The 27,498-nt window shown below is 39.4% G+C and overlaps 1 protein-coding gene across 4 annotated transcripts; it reads left to right on the top strand.

Annotated features, from left to right (window-relative positions):
- Positions 1–401: 401 nt before the first annotated feature.
- Positions 402–27,289, top strand: AFG3L2 (AFG3 like matrix AAA peptidase subunit 2). Of its 4 annotated transcripts, none has more exons than XM_075022939.1 (17): positions 403–599; positions 5,092–5,191; positions 5,675–5,743; positions 7,194–7,309; positions 8,234–8,386; positions 10,605–10,679; positions 11,920–12,044; positions 14,562–14,835; positions 15,404–15,541; positions 19,317–19,470; positions 20,056–20,163; positions 20,296–20,421; positions 21,448–21,558; positions 22,159–22,274; positions 23,238–23,438; positions 25,120–25,314; positions 26,457–27,289. In XM_075022939.1, exons 1-17 carry the CDS (start codon positions 477–479, stop codon positions 26,697–26,699), a joined length of 2,427 nt encoding a protein of 808 aa, XP_074879040.1. In that variant the 5' UTR covers positions 403–476; the 3' UTR covers positions 26,700–27,289. The 4 variants fall into 4 exon arrangements, with proteins under 4 accessions (XP_074879044.1, XP_074879040.1, XP_074879041.1 ...); XM_075022940.1 differs by having other exon boundaries at positions 11,923–12,044; XM_075022941.1 differs by having other exon boundaries at positions 7,197–7,309.
- Positions 27,290–27,498: the final 209 nt, after the last annotated feature.

A 27,498-nucleotide genomic window follows, 5' to 3' on the forward strand; every position in this document is an offset into this window, starting at 1 on the left:
CGCACAGCCGGCGACAGATTAACCCTTCACGGATTACTTACGTCGGCGGTCGGCGCTAAGCGCGCCAGCGGGTGTAACGCGCGGCCAGGTGTAGTCCGCACGTGTCGCTACGCCTAAGAGCGAAGTGGCGATGCCAAACGCCTTAACTGACCTAAGGGCCTTTGCGCGAGGTAGTTTTGACAGTGAACTTCTCGACATAAAGCCCCGCCGCCGCGGCGGCAGGCCCCGCCCCGGGGGAGGGCGGTGGGCGTGGCCAGACAGGCAGACGCGCTGCGTGAGGCTCGGCCTTTGCCTAGGGGCGGGGTCTCCGGGAGGGGGCGGGGCTCGGAGGGGTCCTTCGGACGTAGAGGAAACGCGCGCGGCAGCGCGATGAGGTCAGACGTTGCCGGCGGGGGTGGGGCGGCGGCAGTGGCAGTAGCGGCGGCGACGACGACGGCGAGGGGCAGCGGCGGCGGCCCGGGGCGGCCGCTTGGGCCATGGCGCACCGTTACCTGCTGCTGGCGCGGGGGAGCTGCCGGCGCCGGGGGCTCCCCGGGGTCCTGCTGCAACAGCTGCTCTGCGGGAGGGGCCTGCTGGGGGCAAGGCCCTGCCTGGCGCAGGTGAGGGGCAGGGCACGGGCCCGCCCGGCCGCTCCCCTGCCCGTTAGGCCGTAAGCACAAAGGGGGTGGGGGGCGGAAAGCGGAGGGGGATCTCGGCTGCTGTGGTGACGCCCGGGGCGGCCCCGCCGCCGCCCGGGACCCCGTAGCGGGGGGAGGCGCCCCGCTGCCCGGGGCCGAGGGCTCCCCGCTGCTCCCCGCGGCCTCTGCCGGCTCGTCTTCCCCCCGCTCCGGCGGGGGTGGCCGCCTGCCCGCCCGCTGCCCGCCGTTCCGGGCGGCGGGGAGCGGGGGCCGGCGGGTGGGCCCGAGCGCGGCTCCTCCTGGCCCGGCAGCGGCAGCCGGGCTGCGTGCGGGAGCAGCCCCGGGCACCGCGGGGCTTCTTCGGCCTCCGGAGCGGCCGGAGGGGAGCCTCTCTTGTCGGAGGAGGACGAGGCGGCACCTGAGAGCCGGTGCGCGGTGCCGCCGGGTTCCCGGCGGGTTTTCAAGCGACGTGTTCCACCTGCGAGAGAAGCACCCCTCTTGCTTTGCCCAGGGCGGTGGTCCGCGGTGGGCGGGTTCGTGGCTGTCCGCACATAGCGCCCGTGCTGCGGGCTGGGCGACTGGTGAACCGGCTGCTCTAGCATTAACTGATCAGTCGGGGTGGCTGACTCCGTTCTTTCTCGGTAAAGTGGTTTAGGGTGTCATCTGTTACAAGAGGCGTATAACCCTTGTTGCCAACCCTAACGTATCGCAGGAATGACAGGCCTGGGCTACTCCTGTGCTACTGCTTGGGAAAAGGGAGATGCTGAACTCCTGCATCTTTCGATGGCACCTTGGGCAAGTTGCTTCGTTTTTCTGTAGCGTATAGTGGAGAACAGTTGCACCTTGCTAGGTATGAAGGTTATTGCTAGGATAGTGATAATTGGGAGATGAATACCCACGAGGACGTTAGTAACTTTGACCTAAGTATAAATATGGGTTTTGTTTTTAATGTTGAATTGGTGTTTTTGTTTGGTCAAAGCTGAACATCTTTAAGACAATAAATAAAACACTGTTGGCAGCACTGCTCATCTGTCAGGAAGCTAATTCTCATTTCTGTCAATAAAACATAATGAGTTCTCATTTGGAATGGAACAGAGGAACTGTGAAGGCAATTTTATATTCATCCTAGCATCTGGGTCCATGTGTAGGTAGCAAAACAAAGAACTTTGTTTTTGTGAAAGCCATTACTTTTTTTTTATCTTTCTTAAAAAAAAAAAGTGAGTAACTTGCATTAAGTTAGATTTCTTTACTAGCTTTCTGTCCCCACCCCACCCCCAACGTGGTCTTATGTAATGTTTCGGTGACTTAGATAATTAAGGCTTCTAGCTTCATTTTATTTTGTTTTGATTTGGAACTTGTTTATGGCTGAAGCTGTAAACTTGTAACTTTCTAGAATTAATGAATCCTTGGTCTTTTACTTACATAGTGAAGCAAGTGGATTTTCTGTTGTTGCTTTCTGTAGCCTCAGTTTTTAAAAAATGGATTACGGTTACAAAGTTTTTGTAAGGTCAGTAGTTCTGCTTATTTAAAATTAACTATTTTATTTAATGTTGGAAGGCGCTTCTTTGGTGTTACAGATCTTGGGTTTCTGTTACAATCCAGAGCAGTAACATTTTTCTGTGTTATTTTAACTATAAAACTGACTTTTGTGTACTTCACTTATCTTGAACTTCTGTTAAAAAAAAAAAAGTTTTGATTTTTAGCAAGGTGTCACAAGGTTTGCCTGAAAAAAAATTATTATTATTAGGGGATTTTGGGTTTATATGCTGTGGCAGTTCTTTCACCTCTGACTGAGAGAAGCTGGGCAGTTTCCTGCTAGATAGCCCAAACCAGCATCTAGTCAAAACATGCTTTGTTTGCTTTCCCTCTGCTTAGGCAGCGAGTGTGCTTGTATCAGCTAAGCTTGCTGTAGCATTCCCATTGCCAGCCACCCCAAGGACAGGTCCTGTATCGGGATCAATATGATCAGTTTTCATGCTGGTGATTTACAGAGTCAAAAAACCAAACTAAAACAAGCAACAACAACAACAAAAAAAGCCCAACCCCAAGTAGTTGTTACCATCGTAGCATGGTTCTAACAACTTTTGCGTTTGTGGAATGCTCTGGTGAAAGGAAGCTGTGTGTTTCAGTAGATTGACTCACCTAGATCTGTTGGTAGCATAAAAGCACGCCTCCTAGACTCAGGTGATTTACTGAATGTGCCATGAAGTCAGTTGTTCCCCTTTTCTTACAAAACAACTTTAAAACACTCAGGTGTCTGCATATTAACTTGACAGGTAACTATGTGCTTATTCATGGAGTTTAGGATCTGTAGAGACAATCCAGCAACAAACCAGTTCCATTATTCAGGTCTGCCCCAAAGCTCTATCTGCTTACCCTCCTCTCTCCCCTTTGTTCCTTCTTTCTCTCCACCTCCCCTGATTAAACTATAACTTAATTCTGTAATAAACCCATGCTGGTCTAGCTAAGCCAGGCAATTGGATTTGGCTTACTTAAACTTTTCTTTTAAATGTGAGCAGTTGCTTTGTTTTAGTTGGAGTAAAGGTTTCTGAATATTCCTGTCTCTCTACAAATACAAAGTAATCCGAGCTTGCAGAATAAGTAACTCCCAAATTTTTGGTGTTGTAGGAGACCAGTGACACAGAAGGGAAGCCAGTACTACTGGACATGTCTTTGAGTTTCATCTCTTGCTCTAACATTCACTACCTGTTTGTATTTGAACTACAGATGGGTTGGTCTGTGGCAAGCTCTTTTTATTTTATTGCCCACACAGATGCATCCCACTTGTTCTAAAGCTTTTTGTAGGGACACAGATGCAGTTGCTCATGTTGGAGGTCATAGCGTATTGGACCTAGTAGCTGTTCTCTAGGTTAGCTGTTCTCCAGATTATTTGCACTGCACATGCTTTTCATGATCAGTAAAATATCCTCTTGGATTTTTCAGTATCAGACTTTATTCAAAGACATGCCGTGGCACAAAATAATGGCTTGATCGAGCAGCCTAAGAATTCTTAGCTGAGTCTATAGCAAAAGCAAGCAACAAAGATGTTTTGGTATTCCTCTTTGTTCCAGCAGGTGGAAGTAGATGGCTGCTCAGAATGAGTCTAATGTATTTCATCATTTAATAAGGGGTGGAGGGAGAAGCTCCCAGGCAGAAGGCTTCAGGAGAGCTAGGATTCAATTAAAGATATGTCAGCATTCCTAGGGTAGTTTTAGCATGCAATCTAGTATCCTATGAGTTTGTTTAATATGAAAAATAGGTTTTGTCTACAACCATTGCAACCTGACTATAACAAAAATGCTGTGGAGACGCTAGCATTGAGCTTTCCTTCAAAAATGTAGTCCTAGAGGCGTTGGTCCTAGATGGGTGTTTGCTGTCACGCATGATACTTTGAGTCGTGTTTCTAGGACCTGTTGTTTTCTCTTTTTTGGTTTGGGGTTGGTTTTTTGTCACTATTTCTCTAGCTTTTAAGGTAAATAACTTCCAATGAAAAAGAACAGAAGGAGACTGAGTGCCTCTATGGGGCAGAAGGGAATGGAGGCAGAAAGTAAGTCAGCCTGTGGGGGAAATATGATATGGATAATTTTTTTTTTCTCCTTAGAAGCTCTGGGAAAGCTTAGGAAGGGGATAAGTTGGGATTTTATCTAAAATACGTCCTTCCTGAAGAAAGGGGGTTTGATTTTTCTCTGTAATGAAATTGCAGTTTACTCTGTTTTTAAGTATTTGGTTATGATACCAAAAGTTTTCTTGAGAATTAGTAATTTTAAATATTTATATTTCCTTCATTGTACTTAAATGGTGAATAACAGTAAACAATTAGTCTTAGAACAAGGTGTGATAGACTTGGGTTTGTTGTCTTTTGGTAGCTGGATCTTTACCTACGTAGGGGTTTAGGTCTGCTTTTTGAACTGGTGTTTCTCCTCTGTGTTGGTTTCTTAGCTGGATGTAAGTATTGTCTGCCATATCCCTTTCTTTTGGATTCAAGCAGATCTTTCATATTCAGAAGTTACAGGTTCTTAACTATTTGGAAAAAGTTGCAGTTCTTTAACAAAACATAATGCAGTACTGTGTGAATCTTGCTTGTACAATCATAGTTAGTGCTGTACTTAAGTGTCATTCAGCTGGTATTATGAAATATTTCCAATAGGATTGGTGTGTATTTAAGGTTCATAGCTTGTAGTGTTTCCTGCTTGATTTTTCTCTTTTAATAAAGAATGTTATATTTGCGTGTAAGATGAAACTCTGCTCTTAACAAATAGAATAAAAATTTCCTTGCTGTAGAAATTACCCATTTGACTGAGTTTTCCTTTTCCACTGTTGTCTAACGCTCTAGTCCGCAGCAGTTACTACAAAGTCTGTTGTAAAGTTCCTGTTATAAAGTATTGTCTGACTTGTTGCAGTTTGGGACAACTAGAGAGCTTGAAGATTTTTGTGGCACCTTCTTGTTGCTTTATATTTGTTTTTCATCTTTCAGCTCCGTGAAGAAGTTACCACTGGAGTTACTACTGACAGAAGTACTGTCTTGGCAAGTGTAATTGCAGCTTGCAGAAGGCTTTTCTCTCAACCTCCCAAAGGTGATTATAACGTTGATCAGTGAAGTGAAGCAGACTGCGTTCCTTACTGAGGACTGCACGCATTGTGTGCCATTTAGGTTTATTGTCTGTGGGGAAGTAAGCTCTTGTACTAACCAGCCATTTATCTCGAGATGGAACATTGATTCATGGGATTTCTAGGAGCTATTAAAGAATGACTGCAGTTTGCTCAACTTAACGCTATGCAATGCAATTTTCTGTTCAACTAAGCTTGTCTATCTCTGGTTTAAAGGATAGCTTTACTTTAGGTTATTAAATACATTTGATACTTTCTTGTCAACAGTAGTAGATTTATTTATGGGAATCCAGTAGAACTCTTCAACAAAAAGACAAGATCAAAACCATTTTTGCTATATGTTGCTAACTTCTTTGCTGTTGTATACATTCAGCTTGTGACTGCTGAAGTGTAGTGACAGAATTGTAAACTAAAAAACAATTACGAGCTCTTTAACTCTTTCTTAACAGGATTTGAAAAATATTTTCCCAATGGGAAGAAAGCTAATGGAACTAAAGGTACAGCTGGAGAAACAAAAGGTACAAAAAGCTGCTTGATTTCAGTTCTTTTTGTGTAATGGGTATTCATTAGACTAGATTTTAGCATAACATTGTGGGTTTGGGTTTGGGGTTTTTTGTTTATTTTCAGAGTAGGTGTTTCTGTACCGGATTAGTTTAAAAGTGTGAATTGATATATTTTTATTAAATGTCATTTTGCTTTCATATCATGTATATCTTCCGCAATAACATTTATTTTCTCTTATGCTTCTGTTGGAACACTGTCCTTAAATTCTCATTTTACTGTTTCCTATTGGTTGACATTAGTCATGCATTCATAAATTCTCTATGTGTATAGTTCTCACCTTTTCCTAGAGCAAGCTAAAATACCCGCTTTGTTGTGTGGAATAACTGGAATTGTCATTCTGGGTGAGGATCCAGAACCAGCTCTTTAGCCAGGACCAACCATGTAGCCTGCTGCTTGAAAGAGGAGTTAGTAGTGGCAGTGCTAGAAAGAGCCCTACCTTTACAAGGAGGGGAGTGAATCTGGAAATTATTAGCAATAACAGCCACTCCGTTGTATCAGCAATCTATATAACGTGTCTTCCAAGGGGAAGGAGAGGCAGCAACCCTGTGAGTCTCTTACAAGAGCAGTAATAGGAGCACCAGTTTTCCTTCCACTAGGCCTTGAATGGTAAAATCTACTGCCATGCCTAGATGCCCAAACTACAAAGCTGTTGAAAGAGCCAGGGTTGGAAGGAGTGTGTGTTAGTGTTGTGCTCTGTCTTGCCCTCTTGAGCATGTTGACATATGACATTATGCTACACCATGCAGGCACCTTGTGAGTTAGATGAGTAGAAGAATGATTAAGATGAACACCTCACCTGTAGTTGGTGGTTACTGTGCTGTGCTTGTCTTTAGAATATTAAAAAGGGATGCCAACCTGTGATACCGATAAATCCTGAGCCTTAAGAGGACCATAGTGTGACTGGAGGAGTGAATTATGGGAGATGGAGATGTTACTTAGACCTTATGGTGTTTTTTGGGTTTTTTGGTTTTTTTTAGAAACAAAAAAACAAAAAACCCCTCAACCCACCAGCACCAAAACCATCAAAAAGACCCATGAAACCCCACCCCACAACCCCCAACAAAATGCTTAGAATAATCTTGCATGTCTTGGATTAGTGCAGTAGAAAATTTCATGCAGTCTCCATAAGAGGCTTCTTTTTATAGAAGTGTCATCAGTTATTAGAAGAGAGGTCTGTTATGTGTATCATAACTGTATGAGATAATGTCTCTCCACCAGCTAATGGATTATGTTTCTGTTTTTCTATTAAAAAGACAGTTTCTCACATCTTCTAATTATTGTAACATTGCAAACTAGTTCATTTTTCAGAACACCTCTTTAATTTTAAAACTAATAAAAACTTGTGTGAGATTGGTATAAGATGTAAAGATGTGGTTTGGTTTTTTAATGTTATATTTTTGTTAGAAGCAAAGCAAGCTAGTGCCCGGCAGCCTAGTGGGACTAGTAGTGGAGGAGGCAGCAGTGGTGGAAAAAAAGGTGGCAAGAAAGAAGAAACTAACTGGTGGACCAGATTACAGAAGGTCTTGACTTTAAAATATCTTTCTTTATGGTACTAAATGTCTTGTCCCCATGAAATAACCTTGCATGTTTTTTTTGCTTTTTAGGGCCATATTCTGATTGCCTAAATCTTCTTTAAGCCTCCTGTGCCTAGAATTTCATAATAACTGGCTCTAGGTGGCTCCACGCTCAGTGCCTTTCATAAATAACCATTTTGTATATACCTTCAGAGGCATCTAACTCTAGTTCAGAAATGTTAATGGAGTTTTAAGCTATATGAATATGGTTGCTAGTAGTCAGTGTTCTTATAGTGGAGCCTCAGGCCTTTAAAGGCTTTGCATTTTGTTTCAGAATATCAGTTTGTAAAACTTCCTGACCACGCAATGCTAGTTAAATGTAGTTTATTGTTAGCCATTCTGACCTTAATGGAGTACTTGCATAAGTTTCTTTTTGAAATTTGTATTTATTGTCATTAGCTGTAGCACAAAGATGATAGCATCTGGCAGTACAAGAATATAAAGAATATTTTTCTGATTTTTACTTGGTGCGCGTAATCTTTTTTTTTTCCTCCTTCTTGGGTTTTTCCTGTTAGTTTTTTCCTTTATTTTTGTTGGTCTTGCATCTAGTCCTGGAGGGCAGGGAAAATTGTTTTAGAATGGAGGGAGAAAGGTCATATAACAGATAGGAAAACTTTTTTAAAAAAAAGTAGTTCATAGATCAAAACTATTCAATTACTATTTGTAAAACACTTAAACATGTTCTACTAATACTGTAATTCCTCAGTTATATCTGAAGTTACCGAAGCATGTTTATACCACAAAATACAGCTTTGACGTTCTCTCTGGTAACCTTGAGTGCAGGGAATAGAAGCCAGAAATAGATACTAGAACCTGTTTGTTATATACCTTATTACAGTCTCTAAAACTTTTTTTTTCTCCATTTCCTAGGGTGACATTCCATGGGATGTCAGGGAGTTTCGGATGTACGTAGTGGGAAGTTCTTTTTTCTGGACAATGGTTGTATATTACTTCTTCTTCAGGGTCCCTGGGAGAGAAATCACCTGGAAAGACTTTGTGAATAACTACCTTTCTAAAGGAGTGGTGAGTAGTGAGGGGAATCAAAATCAAAAATCGGTGTGCTGAAGATGCTCATTTCTGCCTCCCTGCTTGTGCTTGTATTCGTGTATCTGTGGAGTGAGAACTGGCTCGAGTAACTTTTGAGGGAGAGAGAGGGATTAGCTTTCATCTTAATCAGTTCCTTTATCTGATGTTCTGGATGGCTATGTGAAGGTTTGTATCATTTCAAGAGAGGAGAGGGAATGAGCAGCTCAGGACAGAACTTCTTTGTTGGATAGCTTGTGTAGATGCTGGTTTGAAGGAGCAGTGTAACCGCAGTCTCTCAGGGTATGGTTTTACAGTACAGGTAAGCTGACCTAATGGCTTAAGCAGGTGTGCCAGCTGCCTTCAGAAGAAATTTATTCCTAACCTTGAGCACTTCCATGAGCCCACCCCCTGAAGAAAAAAAAACGTTTTCTGTTTGTTTCATGCCTTGAATCAGTTCCTCAGGGAATCTGAGGAGCAGCAGTGTGAACAGAAAGGTGGGGGTGGGGAATGGAAGAATCCCTTCAAGGACAGTAAATTGGCATAACTATGTTGTAAAATAGCCTCCTTTATTTGTTTTCTCCTCTCTTATTTCTTCTTTCCTTCTTACCTGGAGCCACTACCGGAGCAATCAATTTTATCATCGGTGTCCTATCTCTCTGTAGAACTTGGCAGCTTTCCACACTTGACGTAATAGGTTGGTGATGCCCTGAAGTTCAGGCGATTGAGTGTCTTACACGGGCCTCTTCCACTTCAGGAGCCACTAGTTCTTGGCTCTGTTAACTCCCTGTTTGTAGCTTTGCCTGCAGATTAGGAAAACATTGGCTTGCTTCCTCCTCTAGGTTTCAGACCTGGGATTTTGTGTTAACAGCATGCTTCCTACCCCTCCTTTACTTTGGTAAAGTGCTAAACAGGTTGTTTCCTACCTTTCTTTGTCTTGCTGATCTATGCAGAGCTGCTCTCTGTATGCTTCTCCCCTTCTGCCTAGACTGTCTTACAGTCCTGTTCTTACTTGACAATTCTGTGTATGTCTTGTGAAAAAAACCTTACTGATTATATTTGTCATGAAGCAGTAAGACACTAGCTCAGTAAAAAGATTAGTTTAGCTGTTACAGTGAACAAAGCCGGAACCCTTGTTGCAGAAAAGCGTTATGAAAGTGGGTTGTTGCACAAAACCAAGTCTCCTGGGCTTTTGTAAGATATAGTCTGGATATTCAGATAAGCTAAATATGTAGCTATCAAACGCTGTTGGTTGCCATGCTGGTGGCCAGTTGGTGGGGAGGAGACATCAGCGCTACTGGGGTTACACGCTTTTCAAAACAAAGATGTTCAGGTAGTTTTGCATTAAGTCAGGCTAGATCTAGAGCGGCTTCTTAGCTCATGTTTTGCTTCATTTCTGCCAGAAATGGCCACATGTAGTGAGTTCAGGGAAACAACCTTACTAGCCTGTGTACAGTTCAGGCCCAGCTTGTAGAACCACTGCTAGTTTTAAATCCTTTAAAGACGCTGAGACCAGTTATTTTATGGAAAGAGGAAGAAAAAATAGAAAGAAATTTTAGTTGCCTTCTGAAGAGACTCTGTCAAATTCAAGAAACTAACCATTTGAGACCTCTTAAAAAAAATGCTTAATAGTACATATCTGCAAACTTGCAGCTCAGTTCTTGATTTTAGTTTATATGGTACCAGTTACCTCAACTAAATTCTTCTTTATCTAATTGATGTTATTGTGTTTAACGTGGTAGGACAGGAGGTCTTTTATATTGGGGAAGACAATTGTAAATGTAAAGTTAAGTTTTCCCCCATTCTGTTCAGTTTGGTTTGTTTTGGAAGCTGCTACAAGAGTTTGGGGTGTGGTCTATTGTTTTTGGTGTTTGACTATTGACATAGTTAAGTATTGTTTAACTATTTCACTGTACCTATGATTTGAGCTGAGGTGTGCATTGGGTTTTTTCCTTGAAAGAGGGTATGAAGTCATCTGTTCAATCTAAGTTTTAATGTGCCAGTATTCCTTGCTTGCTGATTACATACACAATTCTTCGTGCCATTCCTAATGGCAAACTGTAGATTGTGGAGCCATCCTGATCTACAACATGAATTTTATTCTCCTTACTGGAAAACAGAACAGGTTCATATTTGGTATATATAGCTCTTAGCTGTGATGGAAGTGCAGCGACTGTACACTCTAATCCATCACAAGTTTTGTTCTTTCCTCCTACAGGTGGACAGACTTGAAGTGGTGAACAAACGCTTCGTTAGAGTGATCTTTGTTTCAGGGAAGTCTCCTCATGAATGGGTAAACGTTTTTAATAGATACATATGAGACATTAGAAACAGCAAAGCAATCTTTTTAGGTAAAGTTTGATGCAGAAAACTTGGTCTGGAGCATTAATAATCTCTTAATCTAAAACATGTTTTCTGCCTTACTGTTACATTATCCTACATTGTGTGGTTTTCACTTTACTGTATAGATTGTTTTGCCACAAATATCTTAAAGCTATGGCAAGTAGTTCCTTCCCAGCACCATGCTCTTAATACAGATACATGAACAGGAAGAGTGAGAAATTGCTGAAGGTTCTGTATTTCTAGCTGCTGTTTTCCATCTGCTCAAGAAAACCCCAGACTTAACCATACACACTTTTGGATATTTTTCGTTCCAGACTGCTTTTAGCCAGTTATTTGAAAAACAAAAGAGAAGCTTTGTCGGGTTACCTCTTCCTGGGTGGTAGAGTTTTTTAACTGACTTTCTGAAACAAGGTCTGCCAGGCCCTCTGGGATAAAGTGAAATCTGCAGCAATTACTTCATCAGTGGATTTCAGTGTGACTTATTTATACACCTACTCTTTAGCCCACATACCACCAGTTGTCTTAGTTTCTCAATCAGTTTATACTTAGGAGTACTCTCATTTTTTTCTTTTTCAGTATTAGGGTGAGTAGGGGCAATTCAGGCAGGTCATGGTGCAAAAAGGGAGATTTTCTTGAAAAACCAAATCTCAACACTGTTTGAAAGTAATGTCTGGAATTTTTTTCCTGGTGTATGATATAAGTTCATGCTGTCTTTTGTGAAGACAGCTAACTTTAAAGATAGCATAGACACCAAAAGCAGAGAATTGCCTTTCTTAATTAGGAAAGCTGAGACCTTCAGGTGAAACAGTAAATTGTATGGCTGCTGTGTTTGCCAGTTCAGTGCTCTGTATTATTCTGACTGCATAGCTCCCTTCTAAAGATCTGTTTGCCTACTCTCCTTCCATTTGTTCCTGGAGAAAAACACCAGGTTTTCAGTCTGTTTAAAGTGCCCCAAAACTATTGGGTGTATGATTCCTATAGAAGCAATGACAGATACAGTATATTCGGGTTGGTAGGCCTAGATTTATTAGGTGCATCTTACATCCGTTGCACACTTTATAAGGCAACTTAAAACTCTATTTTGGTCTGAATCTGTTCTGAGAATTGCTTATGTATGTGTTAGAAGTTGGCTTGTAATGAAGCGGAAATAAGATAGGGCACTTTGTGGTGATCTCTGCTTTTTTTTATAGCAGTACGTCTGGTTTAATATTGGTAGTGTGGACACTTTTGAACGGAATCTTGAAACTGTGCAGCAAGATCTGGGAATAGAAGTGGAGAACAGATTGCCTGTAGTCTACTCAACAGAGAGTGATGGGTAAGAAGTTGCTTTAAAAAAAGTCTCTTGATAAAAACGGTTGTCTTTACAGTAGAATAGTAGAGTGCGAGACATGCATCTCATGCTTCACTAGGTGGCAGTATTATCAGAATAACAATTATCTTGGTTTTATTTTTGAATGTTAACTGTAAGAGGAACTGTTCAGTACTTTGTCTGTGTAAAAATCCATATCCTCTTACCTTAAATATAGCTTCTTATTACATAAATGTTTCTGTTTACAATTAGTCTTTCCTTCATTTAAGCCCTTCCTCCAAGTGACTTGGACTAGAGCATGAGTCAGCCAGGCACAGCTGTAAAGCTCCAGAGATGGCACTCATGCAGATTTTTGGACAGACAAAACACAGCATAGAACTACAGCATGTTGACTGAGATATAACAGGCACCAATTTCTGCCTGTAAATTCAGCAGAAGTCAAATTCTGTGGCCTTGCAAGAAATTGGTGATTAAGTAAATCACGCTATCCTGACTGTTAGTAGGAGACGGAAGATGCGTCATGCTTTTTATCTCTAAATTGATTAAGAAAAATAGTACTGACGTTGGATTTATGGCATTGTTGCTTCCCCAGTGGGGAATAACAGCTCCAGTACTAGATTTGTATTCTTTGTATTAGTCTTTTGTAGCTGAGTCTTATTGACCTGGGCTTTAGAAGAAACTAGATGTGGTTTTCTGAATGGTTTAGATGACAGATGTAATCTTTTATCCCAAGAATTGATTTCTTTTTGATCCAAGTCAGCAGTTTGAAAATTATTCCTGCTGGTGTCTGTGAAATAGGTTTTGTACCATCAGGAAATTCAACTTTGGGTGTAGTAGCTTGTATTACTAATGAAAAAGGCTCATTTTCTGCCTATCTTGTGTTTTCATTCTTGATACTGTGGTGTGTGTTTCAATTTTGGGGGATGGAGGGGGAAGTTTTTTTATTTCTGCAGTGTGTTTTACCAAGCTGCTGCTGCCTGTTTGTCTTGGTGGCAACAGGAAAAACAGTAGCCTTAACTCTGGACCATCCTGTGATTTCAGACAGAGGTTTTCTCTTTTCTGTTCTTCTACAAATTCTCTCTCCTCATTTCTCTGTTTCTGTCTAATGGGGCATGCTCTTAAGGATGGTCCATAAATAAACCTACTGAGCCCTTATTTAAACAAATCTGGAAAAAAAATGAGTGGGCAGGGCAACATGGTGCTTGTGCGAAGAGGCTGCATGTCAGCCTGCGGCTTCACTTAACAGACTGGGAAAAGTATGTCAGTTCCTATGTCATCCTTGACCTCGCACAAATCTCTTACTTGCTGAACCCCTCTTTCTGACCACGGTCTCTCTGGCCCTTTCCTCCTCAGTGTCTGTTTTTCATAGAATATGTTGCCTGTAACTTCTTGCTCTGGCCCAGAAATGCCACAGGAAACAGGAGAGAGCAGCAGCTATATGATCAGTACTGCTGTTCCCTGCCAGATCAGAATCAGCTGAATACCACAGAATAGGGAAAATCCTTCTTTTCTTCTTCATCTCAGAAACATGGGATATCAGTAAAGCCTGGCAATCCTGTGCTCATCTGTGGTAGTGCTTCTTTTCAGCATTTTGTTTTTGCTGAGTGTTGACAGAACCTCTTGTGAGCTGTTCTTGAAGGTCTTGCCATAGAAAAATCTGTGCAGTGCTCGGATACTGTGACAGTGAGGATGGTGTTAGTATTAGGACTTTTGGCCTGTACAGAGCTATGCTAGAAAGCTGGAGGACAGACAGTGAAGGATAATGGGCAATGAGTAATTAAAAAAAAAAAACAAAACAAACCAAAAACACCCAACAAACCAAAAACCTGTAGCCATTGGGAAGGGAAATAGAGACATCGAAAGAAGAAGAAAATGAAGAAAGACCTAAAGGAATAAGAGCAAGATTATATTTTGGAGAGAAAATTCTGCCTGAAGTTGTAGCATACGCTGATTATATGCAACCTAATACAACTAATTTTGACAACATAAGCATTTGCATAAACTAGTCCTGTGAATTTACCTTTGAAGGGCACACAAAATGAGCTACTTCTGTTTACTAGGTAATGCAGTTTTCCTCTGTAAAACTCATCAATGTCACTTGATGAGGTGTTTGGTTTAAAAACAAAGAAAAAAAATAACAAATCCCCAAACTGTCACTTGTTAAACATCAAGTGTAGAAATGTGTTATCCTGTTAAGATTATTAATTTATATTTTCCCAGGGTCATGAGGGAAGGAGGATGGGCAATGAAAAATTAATTCCAACTCCTCAATTATAGTTACAAGAGGCTTTTTGGCCTGTTTGACTTCTGTAATTCAGAATCTTTTTTTTTGTTCTCAAATTTATTTTAGTTATTTCCCAATCTGAACAACTTGCAAAAATGTAAACATTACAAGTTAACAGAGTGTTTGTCCAGAATTTGTTTAGGGTTGCTTATGATGGAACCAACATTTTATACGTTATATGCAGTAATGGATTTTTGAAATATATGTGGTTTTCTGCTTTGTCTGGTTTTTCTCCACAGGTCTTTTCTCCTGAGTTTGCTGCCTACAATCCTGATTATTGGTTCTTTACTGTACACATTAAGAAGAGGTCCTGCAGGCTTAGGTCGAGCAGGGCGTGGAATGGGTGGACTCTTCAGTGTGGGTGAAACCACAGCCAAGGTCCTTAAGGATGAAATAGATGTTAAATTCAAAGATGTAGCAGGCTGTGAGGAGGCCAAATTAGAGATAATGGAGTTTGTTAACTTTCTGAAAAATCCCAAACAATATGAGGATCTGGGAGCAAAAATTCCAAAGGTAAGGAAATGATGACTTAGCAAATAAAGACTTTATTGTTTTGGTAGTCCTCAGTATTCTAAATTGGACTAGGAATGTGTACATATGCAATGCTTTCCAGCTTCTCACAGTCAGAAAAAAAAAATAATAAATAGGCATTAAGTGCCAACAGTACAACTGTGGTGCCAGAAGATTTGCCTCATGGAATACTTCATCTGTTTCCATGGGTCAGAAATTATACACCTCATGCATGTGTACCATCATTGTTGTATATAGCTGTTACAAAATTGTCATTTGGCTATGTTGTTGAGAGCCCATCTGATGACATACTTTTTTTTTTATGTTAGTCAAAGAAAACACTGTTCCTGTAAATATAAGACAGCATGGCAATGTTGTAACTAATTTTTCTTTTTTCCTTTTGCTGGTTTAAATGAGAGATGATTTTCGGCTTGTTTCCTTGCACTGTTTTGACTGTGGTGGAAGAAGAGCCAGTGGACTGAACATCATAACGTAGATCTTTTAAATAAGATATTTCATAGGCTTATATTATGTTTTCTTCATGAGAAAAATAAACCTGTTTCTCTTGCAGGGGGCAATTCTGACAGGTCCTCCAGGTACTGGGAAAACACTTCTAGCTAAAGCTACAGCTGGAGAAGCTAATGTACCCTTTATCACAGTCAATGGCTCAGAGTTCTTAGAGATGTTTGTTGGTGTGGGTCCAGCTCGAGTAAGTCTTTGGCTTTGTTCTCATTTCAGTATTAGTTGTTGAAAGGATGTTGTCAAGTTTGGGAGGCAAACAATTTCATTGTAGCTGAAGTTCTTTCATCTATGCAGATTACTTACAAGAGACACCAGATGCCTGTCTGAACATGAGAACCATACATGTACCTTTCATAAAAGGAACTGATGAGTTCAGTATCTGGTTGCAGGTCATCGAGACCTTAAGGGTTTACCTCTTTGCAGGACCTTAAGAAAATAGAACCAAACTCTCCAAGCTCTGCTCTGAAGTAAATTTATTAGCTGGGTCAGAAATAGGTAGCCTATTTGACTGCTGCTGTGGAAACGTCTCCTCCTGCTCTAAATCTTTCCTATTTCTTTGAAGAAATTTATTCTCTTTGTGGTGTCAAACTCTTAGATATAAGTAGTTGTCTGGGACACACAAATGAGCTTCTGGTTGAAATAGGAGTCCGAGGGTTATGGAGCTAATGATTGATTTCTGGAGATGAGGTGATTGAAATAAGTAAATATATCTGTCTAGCATTTTTTGTGCTCTTTTGCCTTAACTCTCTTAAAAAAGCTCATTCAAAACATATGAGGTGGAGGGAGTTAGCTATGTTCCAGTACATCTGTTTTTCTTTAATTATTTTTTTTTTATTACAACTACTTTTCAAACATTCAGTTTTAAATCTATCTTCTTCTGTCTAGGAAGGAAGGACGCTTAAATCTGCTGAAAAATATTCTATAAAAAAGTTACTGGTAATAATTTACAAATAAGGCAGGTAACACAAAAAATTAAGGTTCCTCATAACGTCCAAAATTTATATTCCATTTTCCAATAGTTCATACCTTCACCAAACTCCAACCATCTTGTCTTAAGCTTTAAAAAGTATACTGCAAGGTGACACACTTTTGGAAAACTAAGATTTGTTTGCCGCAAGTTCTGCGAACAGACTTAAGGAGGTGTACCGTGGTTTTTACTTGTGTTTAAAAACTAATTCTGCTAGCATGAAATGGAAATGCTTTAGGGTCTTGATTTTGAATTTGAAATTTGACAGGGAATAGCTCTTGCCAGATATGCAGTTTTATGTCCTGTGAAAATTCTCAGGAAAACTCATTTTGACTAAGTTCTGTAAAGCCCTGAAAAACTGCAGTTTTCACATGTCTAGATGTGTTAGAGGTTAGCAGATAAACTTTCCAAGATTTGGTCCTTAGTTTGTCACAGCTGTGCATGCGTATGCCTCTTGGAAGCCTGGGTCTCTCTCAATGGTCTTTTGCTGGACTTACAGTAATATAGGTGGGAAAAGATAAGTGAAGCCAGGTAATTTTGGGTCTTCTGAAAAGAGGAAAGGAAAGGGGCATGGGGGACACATGCAGGTAGGCACAGAGCTTAGAACCGAGAGTAACAGGAGCTGTTCAGAAAGTTAAATGCAGAAGCTAGTTGGGAGTGGAGGCTTCAATGAGGATGCAGAGAGAGGCTGGAAATCTGGAAAGAAATTGGCAAAAGGAGCTGCTATGGAGGGGAGAGGGTATAGACAGAGAGTGGGGAAATAGATGCACAAACGGGTAACAGGGTAAAAAACATGAATGGTGACTGTTTAAAGCCAGAGGGTGTGGAGATAGTGATCATGTATGTAAGATGAGTGGGACTTGAAAAAGGGAGCATGCAGTGTAGAAGGGACTTCACTGAGAAACAGTAAGAAAAGAAACTGATCCATATTCTCTGGGAAAGTATCAGATATCCTGAAATAATAATGGTATTCAAACTACATTGTCATTAGTTGTCAATACATACCTGAAATGCCCCAAAACAAAGTGACCTAACCTTTCCTTACTGGTCTGTGCAGATGATTTACCAGCTTTTACTACCCAGTGAAATCTGTTGCCATAACAGTGACTGCTTTGGCTGAGAATTGAGGTTTCAACACAGTTAAGACAGTTGTGAATGATGCTAAATTGATTATTTGTAAATTGGGATATGCTAGAATTAAAACTGCTTACACAGCTGTCCTGATTTTGGCTGTGATAGTTAATTGTCTTCCTAGTAGCTGGTACAGTGCTATGTTTTGGGTTCAGTATGACAAGAATGTCGATAACACACTGATGTTTTCAGTTGTTGCTAAGTAGTGCTTAGTCTAAGTCAAGGATTCTTTAGCTTCTCATGCTCAGCCAGTGAGAAGGCTGGAGGGGCACAAGTTGGGAGGGGACACAAACTGGGGGGAGTTGGCTGGGGCAGGGAGGGGGTGCAGATTGCTACTCAGGAACTAACTGGGCATCGGTCAGCAAGTGGTGAGCAATTGCATTGTGCATCACTTCTGTATATTGCAATTCTTTTATTAGCATTGTAATTTTATTATTGTTGTTATTAATTCTATTCTAACAGTTTTATTAAACTGTTCTTATCTCAACCCACGAGTTTTACCTTTTTCCTTCTGATTTTCTCCTCCATCCCACTGGGTGGGAGGGAAGTGAGTAAGCAGCTGCATGGTGCTTAGTTGCTAGCTGGGGTTAAACCACAACAACAGCCTTGGTTCCTTTGGTGTTTTTTTAAGTGTATATGCAGTATGGTAACTTTTAGTTCATTCCTTCTGAAAAATATCTGCGCGTTTCTGGATCTCTGTCTCTTTCCAATCAAAAGATAGTTCACTTTTGAGCATATGACACTTTTTCCTTGTTTATCATGTTCCTTCATGCTTTATTCATTGTACTTTTTTCAAATTCTGTTTATTACAGAGAGTCACTCTGACTTGTAGAGTGTACTGTCCAACAGTCACATCTCTTCATATCTGCTGTATGTTGTCATCAGAGAAGCCTTCTCTAATTGCATCTCTAATGTACAAAGTAGTAAAGCTCTGAGTTGCACATAATTCTCAGGTCAAGATTCTTCTGTAACTTTTTATTTCCTGTTTGCTCCAGTTCGATTCCTGAGTTGTAGATCTGTTAACTCATTGACTGGTTTTAATGAGGTCCTTTGGACATATTTGCAAGCAGAGTAACATTGTAATGTTGCATCTTAAAGCCAATCACATTGTGATGTTAACTACTACAGTAGTATTTGATAGGTAATATTTAAAATCTGAAAGTAAAAAAAAAAAATTCAGCTATCTGCTCATTGGCCATTTTTTCCAGACTTCTAGAAGTTAATTTAACTTCCAAATAAATATTTGGGGGTGAATTCAGTTTTCCTAGCCCGTGTAATGTAGAGACAGGATGGCTAAGAGCCAATATTTATAAGAGCATATTGTTAGAGTACAACGGTAAGTGCTTGTAAGTAAGTCTTAAGTTCATTGTAGGAGCTACATCACCCTAACGGAAGAAAAACTTAAAAGATTTTATTTCCTTGTTATGAAGACTGTGTGGTAGCATGCCATTCACATTCCAGTTCTGCTTATAATACTGTGCATTAAAGAAGAGCTTAAAAGAGAAATCTTGCTTTAAATCTCTGAAGTTTGGAGGCTTTTAGAGCTGAAGGTGAAGACGTATTTCAGTTATTCAGGAAAAGTGGTTACTTTTAAGTTTTTTTGAAGTTCTTAATTTATGGATTGAGAAAGGATTTGTCAACCAGTGATTCTTGCTGAGCAACAGCTACAGTGTAACTTCTCATTGCCTTGAGAGCTGGCTGGAGGCTGTGAAATACTTAACAACCATCCTCAATTATGGTGATACTGTTACTGATGTCCTCAATTATGGTGATACTGTTACTGATGTACCTATCCCCTCCTACCCACCCCCCAGCTCTGAACAGTTGCAAACCAATCTGATACATACTCTGTTGTCCTATTAAGGTTAGAGACTTATTTGCTCTTGCTCGTAAAAATGCCCCATGCATTCTCTTCATCGATGAAATAGATGCAGTAGGAAGGAAGAGAGGAAGGGGCAACTTTGGAGGACAAAGTGAACAAGAGAACACACTCAATCAGCTTCTAGTAGAAATGGATGGTAAGTATTTAACTTCTAATATTACATTATAATAACAAGGATAAGGGAAAGAATTAATATGCTTGTTCAGACCTGTTAACCAACATTTGGGTTCTAGCTTAAATATAAATTGAGTGTGTTTCCTTGCTTCCTAAAATGAAGAATGGTGACTCATTTTGCTGCAGCCTGATGTTTTGCTAAAATTCGTTTGGAAAAAAGAACCATCATTCTGCATCTGATAACTCTTTGTCATAGTTGAATAGGCCAAAAAAAAATTCTTTGGATGAGACCAGTCTGTCTGTAAAAAATACAGCTAGCCATGCTGGTTCTGCAATTTCCTGAGCAGTTAATCTATTATTGCGTTTTGAAGATAAAGCAGGATTTGATATAGTACTTCACAAAGCAGAGCCCAAGGCCATTTTTTTGCTTGTTATGAAAAGCTGGACAATGCTCTAATAAATGGAAGTATTTTCAGCTTTAAGATCATTTGTTTAAGCTGTCAGTTCTTATGTGGCCCTGTAAAGCGGACAGTCTTTTTATTTCTTCTTTTTTTTGAATGGAAATTATATTTATACAGATTTTCTCTTTATTACATTTCTTCAACAGGATTTAATACAACCACAAATGTAGTAATTTTGGCAGGTACTAACAGGCCAGATATTTTAGACCCTGCTCTAATGAGACCAGGACGCTTTGACAGGCAGATTTACATTGGTAAGTTTTATCTGCATCACTGTATAGTTCTGTGTTTGTAGCTATTTACCTATGTAACTTTGTTCCTTGCACACATGCAATTAGAATATATATTTATGTGAAAAGTAAAAGCATACTTTTTTCATCTTAAAGGACCCCCAGATATAAAAGGAAGGGCATCTATTTTCAAAGTTCACCTTAGACCTTTGAAATTGGACACTGTCTTAAATAAAGATAACCTAGCAAGAAAACTCGCATCACTAACACCTGGTTTTTCTGGTAAGCAACTCCTAATGCCACTGTTCTTCTCCATTTACAGTATAAGCTGTAGATATTTTAGTTCCCTACTATTTCTGGTTTTCTTGTACCTGACCTTCTGGATGGCACTCTATTTTATTGTATTTACTGGTACAGCAATGAAATTCTCTTTGTCTGTTTGAGCAAGTAGGAGATTTCTGAGGGTGTTAAGTTTTGTCTGCCTCAATCAGGGTGACATTCCAAACGGCAGTTTCAGCAAAAGCAATCCAGAGATTTCTCATTGCTATCACTCATGTGTGCATTCTTCCTTTTAATATGTTGGTTGGATTCTTTGAACGCTACTAGAAACTTGGGTTTTGTGGAGTTTGTGTGCATGTAAAAACTTCTCCCTGGAAAATGTACTGTAAATTTGTGTTGAATTAGGAATGAGTGTGAGAACTTTCATTACTGGCTTGTAATTTAATCCATTTAAAGTCTGTGCTGACCAGTAGTTGAATTCTTCACTGTTTTCATGGTCTGTATAAAACTGGTTTTCTGAGGTCTGGTTGTCAACATTGCTGGAAACTACAGTGATGATGTTTTAAACTAAGTTATCTCAATAGCATTACTGCAAATAATGTTAACAAGAGGTGGATGGCTTGAAACCAGTAATGTGAAAGGATATCCTTTAGAGATACATCAAAGTCTGAGCTATACTGGATCCATATGTAGGAAACTTATTCTGCTACGTATATACGTATAGTCTGTTGCAGACAGACAACTTACGGAAGGTAGGATATATCAAACAAGTACTTCACTAGTAATAAGCTCTATTTGGTAGCTGTCTACCTAAGAGAAAAATCCTAAAAACTATAACCATAGTACGTGTATTTAAATATCTCAAAGAATTATGCTATGTGTAATGAATTATTTCAGAGCGCATTACCTTTAATTTTCAAGTTCTATAAGAATCTCTAGAAAACTAATTCTAGATTAGGTTATCTGTTATGCTAGACTGAGAGAAAATTGTTGAAAATGATCAGTAATTCATGCCTTCTGTGCCCTTAGGTGCCGATATTGCTAATGTTTGTAATGAAGCTGCTTTAATTGCTGCAAGGCATCTCTCAGATGCTATAAACCAAAAGCATTTTGAGCAAGCAATTGAAAGAGTTATTGGAGGTAGGTGAATCGTGTCAATCGTTTCTCAAAAATTGTAATATGACAGGCAACTTCCTTTTCTATATACATATATAGAAAGCCACACTTTGAATCTTTCTCCTGTTCTTCAAGATTGTATATTTTTTGACTCCTAAACACACCTGAGGTTTAGAAAAGAAGCAAAAGAAGTATCCTGTCTATATTGCTGACTTCTGTAATAGTGGAAGGGGTGCGGAGAGAGATTTCATCAGAATGCTTTTTTAATTTCTTCAAAGTGGCAAGAGGAATAGGTGGTTTTGATTTAGCAATGTTTTTAACTGCTGTTAGCCTGAAGTAGTGTAGAAAATTATTTGATTTTTAAAGTGCAAATGTTTTGTTTAAACGTTTGAATATTCTTAAGAACTTGTACTTTGAAACTAGAAAATCTAATCAAGGACAAGGTTACAGTAAAAGCTGGACAGTACAAATTTCTAGAACTTGCAAATTTTGGAGTTTTTAAACTTTTTTCAATAGATCGTATACATGGCATCTAAGTATTGCTCACCATCTTCCTAAATCAAGTAAGTGATTTCAGTGGAGAAAGGTGTGTCTGAAACTACTAATCAAATTTATTTCATAAAGGTTTGGAAAAGAAAACACAAGTACTGCAACCAGAGGAGAAAAAGACAGTAGCATATCATGAGGCAGGGCATGCAGTTGCAGGATGGTTTTTGGAACATGCTGACCCACTCTTAAAGGTAAAGGAAACTAATTTGAACTAGTAATTTACCAGTAGCATGGACAGCATCTTTTTCTTTTTTTCTTCCCCCTAGAGTTGAGAGTATTGTTAAGTATTAAAATATGTAATCTTGCAAAAGATAGTGTAAGTGTGTGTAAATTTTAGAGTACTTTTTTTGGTTCACTACTTGTAGCATTCTTAACTGTTTTCTGACTTAGCTGTTACAGGGTTCATAGTATAAATGTCCTTGGAAAGTGAAAGGGACCTGATCTTCCCATGAGTCTGCCTGCCTTGATAGCTGCTGCCTCTCTGAGGCTTTTAGTACAGATCAATGGTTTAAGTTAATCTTACCAGGTTATGCAGGTAGATGCTTTTTCAGGAATATAACTATAAAAATTACCATCTAGTGGCTAATTTTAATTTGCTTTTTGCATGTACAGCTTGAGAAGTTGAATATAAAGAAAGATGGACCCCAATCTCCCAAACTTGCTTTAACATTCATAGTTTTGCTTGGCTGTGTTCTTAATCTTGTCTGACTTTCAAGCTTAAAATTAATCTTGTACAATTTACCACTGGAAGGAAGGGCATTAGTAAACATGGAAACTCCTCCAACTAGTCAGAATACTAGAGATGGAGGAATGCTGTGTCTGTTCCAGAATACTTAAAGCCCAATACATAACTCTGAAAGAACTGTGGACTTTCATTAAAAGATTTTAAAAGTACCATACAGTCTTTGGAAAAGATATGACAGTGGTCTTACCTTTCTTTTCCAGATATTCTAGTAGTTGTTATCCCAGTTTAGAGCTAGCCAGGGCTTTTAAGGATAAATCACAATGAGGGCAAAACTGTAAATGGAAATAATGTCTGAATTAAACTTCAAGGGTGAGTATGGTGTAGGTTGCAGTATTAAAAATTGAGTCAAACTGAAGAATACTTTGTTTAACTCTATTTAGTTCTAGCATTCTGTTACTTTTGCTTGTAGGTATCTATTATCCCACGTGGTAAAGGACTGGGTTATGCTCAGTATTTACCCAAAGAACAGTATCTTTATACCAAAGAGCAGCTACTTGACAGAATGTGCATGACTCTGGGAGGACGTGTATCTGAGCAAATCTTCTTTGGAAGAATTACAACTGGTGCCCAAGATGACTTGAAGAAGGTGACCCAGAGTGCGTATGCTCAGGTATGTGCTTAAGTGAGACTTTTTTTTTCTTACAGTTTTCTTTATCTACTACCTAACAATAATAATTTGAAATGATGCAATTTGATCAGGTATGTCCCTCAAAAGCCTGGTTTCAAAAAATACTATATGAATATACAACAACAGCCTAAAGTTCAGAGAAGCTGATGACTCAAGTGTTTTATTATAGCCTTACAACAGGAGGCTATGCATTAGGCTTTGATTACTATGCTACATCTGCCCACAGGAACATATATGCTGCAGTTGGATTCAAATTCCTGTGGAAATTGTATACTTTTAAAATGGAATTTAGTGCACAGATTTGATCATCTGATCCTACCTACTTCTACAGTTGCCCGGTTTGAAGACCCAGTTTGGATTCACATGTGTAACTAAATCCAGAAAACCCTGTATTTAAGCACTATTTGCTGTCAATTAAGGCTGCTGAAATTGACATGAGTTTGTATTTATCATATTAACTAGTGTAGATGAGTAATGTGAAATACTATCAATGTAATGACTCACCAAAGTGTAGCTATGTGCTACACATGGGTGTGTTATTCCATTTCCTGCATCAACACAAAAGATGTCATTTTATAAGACACTCACAGGGTGAACAAGAGACATTTTAGAGTACACTTCTTTTCCCCTGCACAACACTTACACCCCCACCCCCAAACCACACCTACCTCCTGGTCTCTGGTGTTCTTCTTGTTGCCCCAGTTCTGGAAGTAAATGTGCAATGAAATCTTGTTAATGTTAATTTTATGGGATCTTCAGTGACTCTTGCTTAATTTTAAATTAAAAAATGTTTAAGTACAGACTTCTATTCAGGTTAACCAGACATATTGTCTCTAAAGAGAACTGGGGGCTTAAATAAAATTATTGAACTTTTCTTAAGGAGGCAGGGTAAGATGTTTGGTTCTAATGCTGAGATCTCTGAATTCTGAATATTATTTGTCATACCTATATTGATCTTGCAAGACCAAGCAGAGAAGTGCTGCTTTAGTAACCAACAAACTGATAGTAGCCATAGAGTGAATACATAAATAGCAGTTTGAACTTATTTCTGCCTCTGCTGGAGTAAAATGCAACTTAAACCATCCATATTTGGCAGCCAGAGGAGTCAATATTCAGTAATAAGTCAAGCAAGATAAGAATAATTTTCACCTTTGTAGGGGAGTGTCTTGGGATGAAGTATAGCATATGATTTTTGCATATGATAGAGGGTCTTGAAGATTTTTGTCCTACTTTAATACTTAAGTTAACTTATCTATATGGTTGAGTGGAATATGCTAGACTTCGGATGCATTTTGAATTTGAAAAACACTTATTCCTGGTAAAGGAAAAGAGTATTACTGCTTAATGAAGGCTGAAGTGTTTTTCTGTAATATCTTACTATTTAAACAGCGAAGCATTATGTACATTACAAGTAACCACCTTTAAATGGTGATATTTCTATCCTTCAATTTAATCATTAGCAAGAAATAAGTGGAAGTCAACTAAGGTACTTTAGCTTAGGTAGACTTGAGTTTTCAGGGAAGGGTTGGTTTTGGAGGAAAAGACTGGGTCATAGTGAAATGACTTCCTCCTTTCAGTTTTGTTCACTGTATTTTACATCAACATATCCTAAAATCTTACTATCTCTCCTTTGTTTTTTTTCTTTTTTATTTTTTTTCTTCAGATTGTTCAGTTTGGTATGAATGAAAAAGTAGGGCAGATTTCCTTTGATCTCCCTCGTCAAGGAGACATGGTATTAGAGAAACCTTATAGTGAGGCAACTGCCAGATTGATAGATGAAGAAGTACGGTCGCTAATTAACATTGCTTATGACAGGACGCTAAGTCTCCTGACTGAGAAGAAAGCAGAAGTGGAGAAGGTGAGCATTACAGTATTTTTAGCCACCAAGTTCAAGCTGCTAAGCCAGAATCTGAATTGAACCGAATAGATTAAAAATAGTGACTATGTAAGTATATGAGGCAGTTTGCTCAAAAACTACTTGATGTAATCTTGAGGGTGTGTCACAAGACTTAAATAAGTAAATAGAATTCTCCTTTTGTGTTGGAACACCTCTGAGGTTCTCGTGAATGTGATTTAACATTCCATCCCCCCTTATATGCTCAATATTCTTTTGGAAAGTTGGAGGGAAGAGTCTGCCTACTAAAGTAGGCTTTAGTAGACATACAAGTACGAAACTTAACCCAAATACAAAAATACCAGGATTCCAATTCATAAGGCTAGAAGAAGCTCTCTAAGAAGGGAAGTACATATACCTTCCTTTCTCCTGAATTCCTTTTGAATGTTAAAAAGTATCTTTCTACCATCATCCTTCCCTGCCACCTGGCTGCTTGTGATCTGCCTTGCTGCAGCAGAGATTACCCTTGTGCATATTCTCTTCCTCCACACCAGAAAGCTTGATACAGCAAAAGGATAAATTTCCAGGATAGGCATCTGATAGGCTTGCTGACAAGAAGACAAGTTTGTATGGATTCAGTAAATGGTGTTATAGTAGGTCCACATCCCCCAAAAGATGACTGAATACGGTTCATGCTGAACAGTGTGCTCAGTGACCCAAGAAGGTTACAAACTGCATTTGTACAGTATTGTATGCTTTGGTATTTTATCATGTTCTTTAGCTTGTAACATAACAGCAGCCCTGTTGAACCATCTAGTTTGATAGGAAGGGAATGCTTGTTTTCATCTATAACTTTGTGTCTTGCATCAGGAGCCTTTTGGCAGCAGCGAAAGGCTGCTGTTCTGAAGCAACAGTAACAGCAACAGTGGCCCACAGGGAGGGCACTTTGCTAAATCTTAAAAGTAGGATTAAAAAAAAGAAGGTATCTTTACTACCTAAATGCTTACAGGGGAGAAAAATCATGTATTAAGTGAACTCTGAGCAACCTGTTTTTTCTATCAAAATTAATCAGTGCTGAATTTGGTCCCAGACTGCCTTAAACTCTTCCAAGGAAGAGAGCCAACTTAGGTATTTTATATGTGTGACATAACTTATTGCTATTCCAGGTTGCCCTACGACTACTGGAGAAGGAAGTGCTTGATAAAAGTGATATGCTAGACTTGCTTGGCCCAAGACCATTTGCAGAAAAGTCTACTTACGAAGAATTTGTTGAAGGTACAGGAAGTTTGGATGAGGATACTTCACTACCAGAAGGCCTTAAAGACTGGAACAAAGAGCGTGAAAAAGAGAAGGAGGAGACAACAGATGAACAGGTTGCTAGGCAGATCAGAGGAGGGATGCCATTTTAACTGCAAAGTGTGTGATGATGTTGACTTGCACTCTGGAAGAGAAACAAACTCACCTAGTTTGTACTTCAAAACAAAACAAAAATATTTATTCAACCAAACTGTATTAGGGATGGGTGGAAGAGTGATCTCTTGTGATGAGATAAAGATGTTCTGCTCACAGTTTACATGTGTGATATCATCTTTTACCAGTCAACTGATGATAATCTTTCATTTGTCAACTGAAGAAACACACATTGGATTTGAGCTGCAGTGGAATGCCAGAACTGAGCCTCTCAAACTTTGAAACAGTTCAGATTCATGCACAAACTTTGTGGCACTGGTCTCGTTTTAAAATGTATGTAAACTTACAAAAATTAAAGGTTTTTTTGATTATTCATCTAAGGGATACCTGTATGTGACCTGTTTCCAGAAAAAGAATCATACAAAATGCATTGTTGAATGCTTAGCCAAAAGTCTGGTCTTACAAAGTACTAGCTTTGCAAAACTATCAGCTCTTTCATCTGACCCTTTTCCCCTCCACCTTTCATTTTGATTTTTAGAAAAGAGTTTGTCTACAGAGAACTGCCATGTAAGTTGACAGTGAAACTGGACACCTACTTAAATATCTTAAAATGTACTCATGGTTCAGTGTCTTTAAGTCTGAAACTCAGTTGGGCTCCTGCAGTTTTATTAGTCAGTTTTTTACAGAATTCTGTAAGATATTGAACATATGAATGTGTTGTGTAAATACAGTTTGAGTCAATAAAATCAGTACTTTTCTGAACAAAGGTTGTTTTGGTTTGGGGGGGGGGGTTTGCTG

Source organism: Buteo buteo, chromosome 3 (genome assembly GCF_964188355.1).
Source record: "Buteo buteo chromosome 3, bButBut1.hap1.1, whole genome shotgun sequence".
In the NCBI taxonomy this organism is placed as follows: domain Eukaryota; kingdom Metazoa; phylum Chordata; class Aves; order Accipitriformes; family Accipitridae; genus Buteo; species Buteo buteo.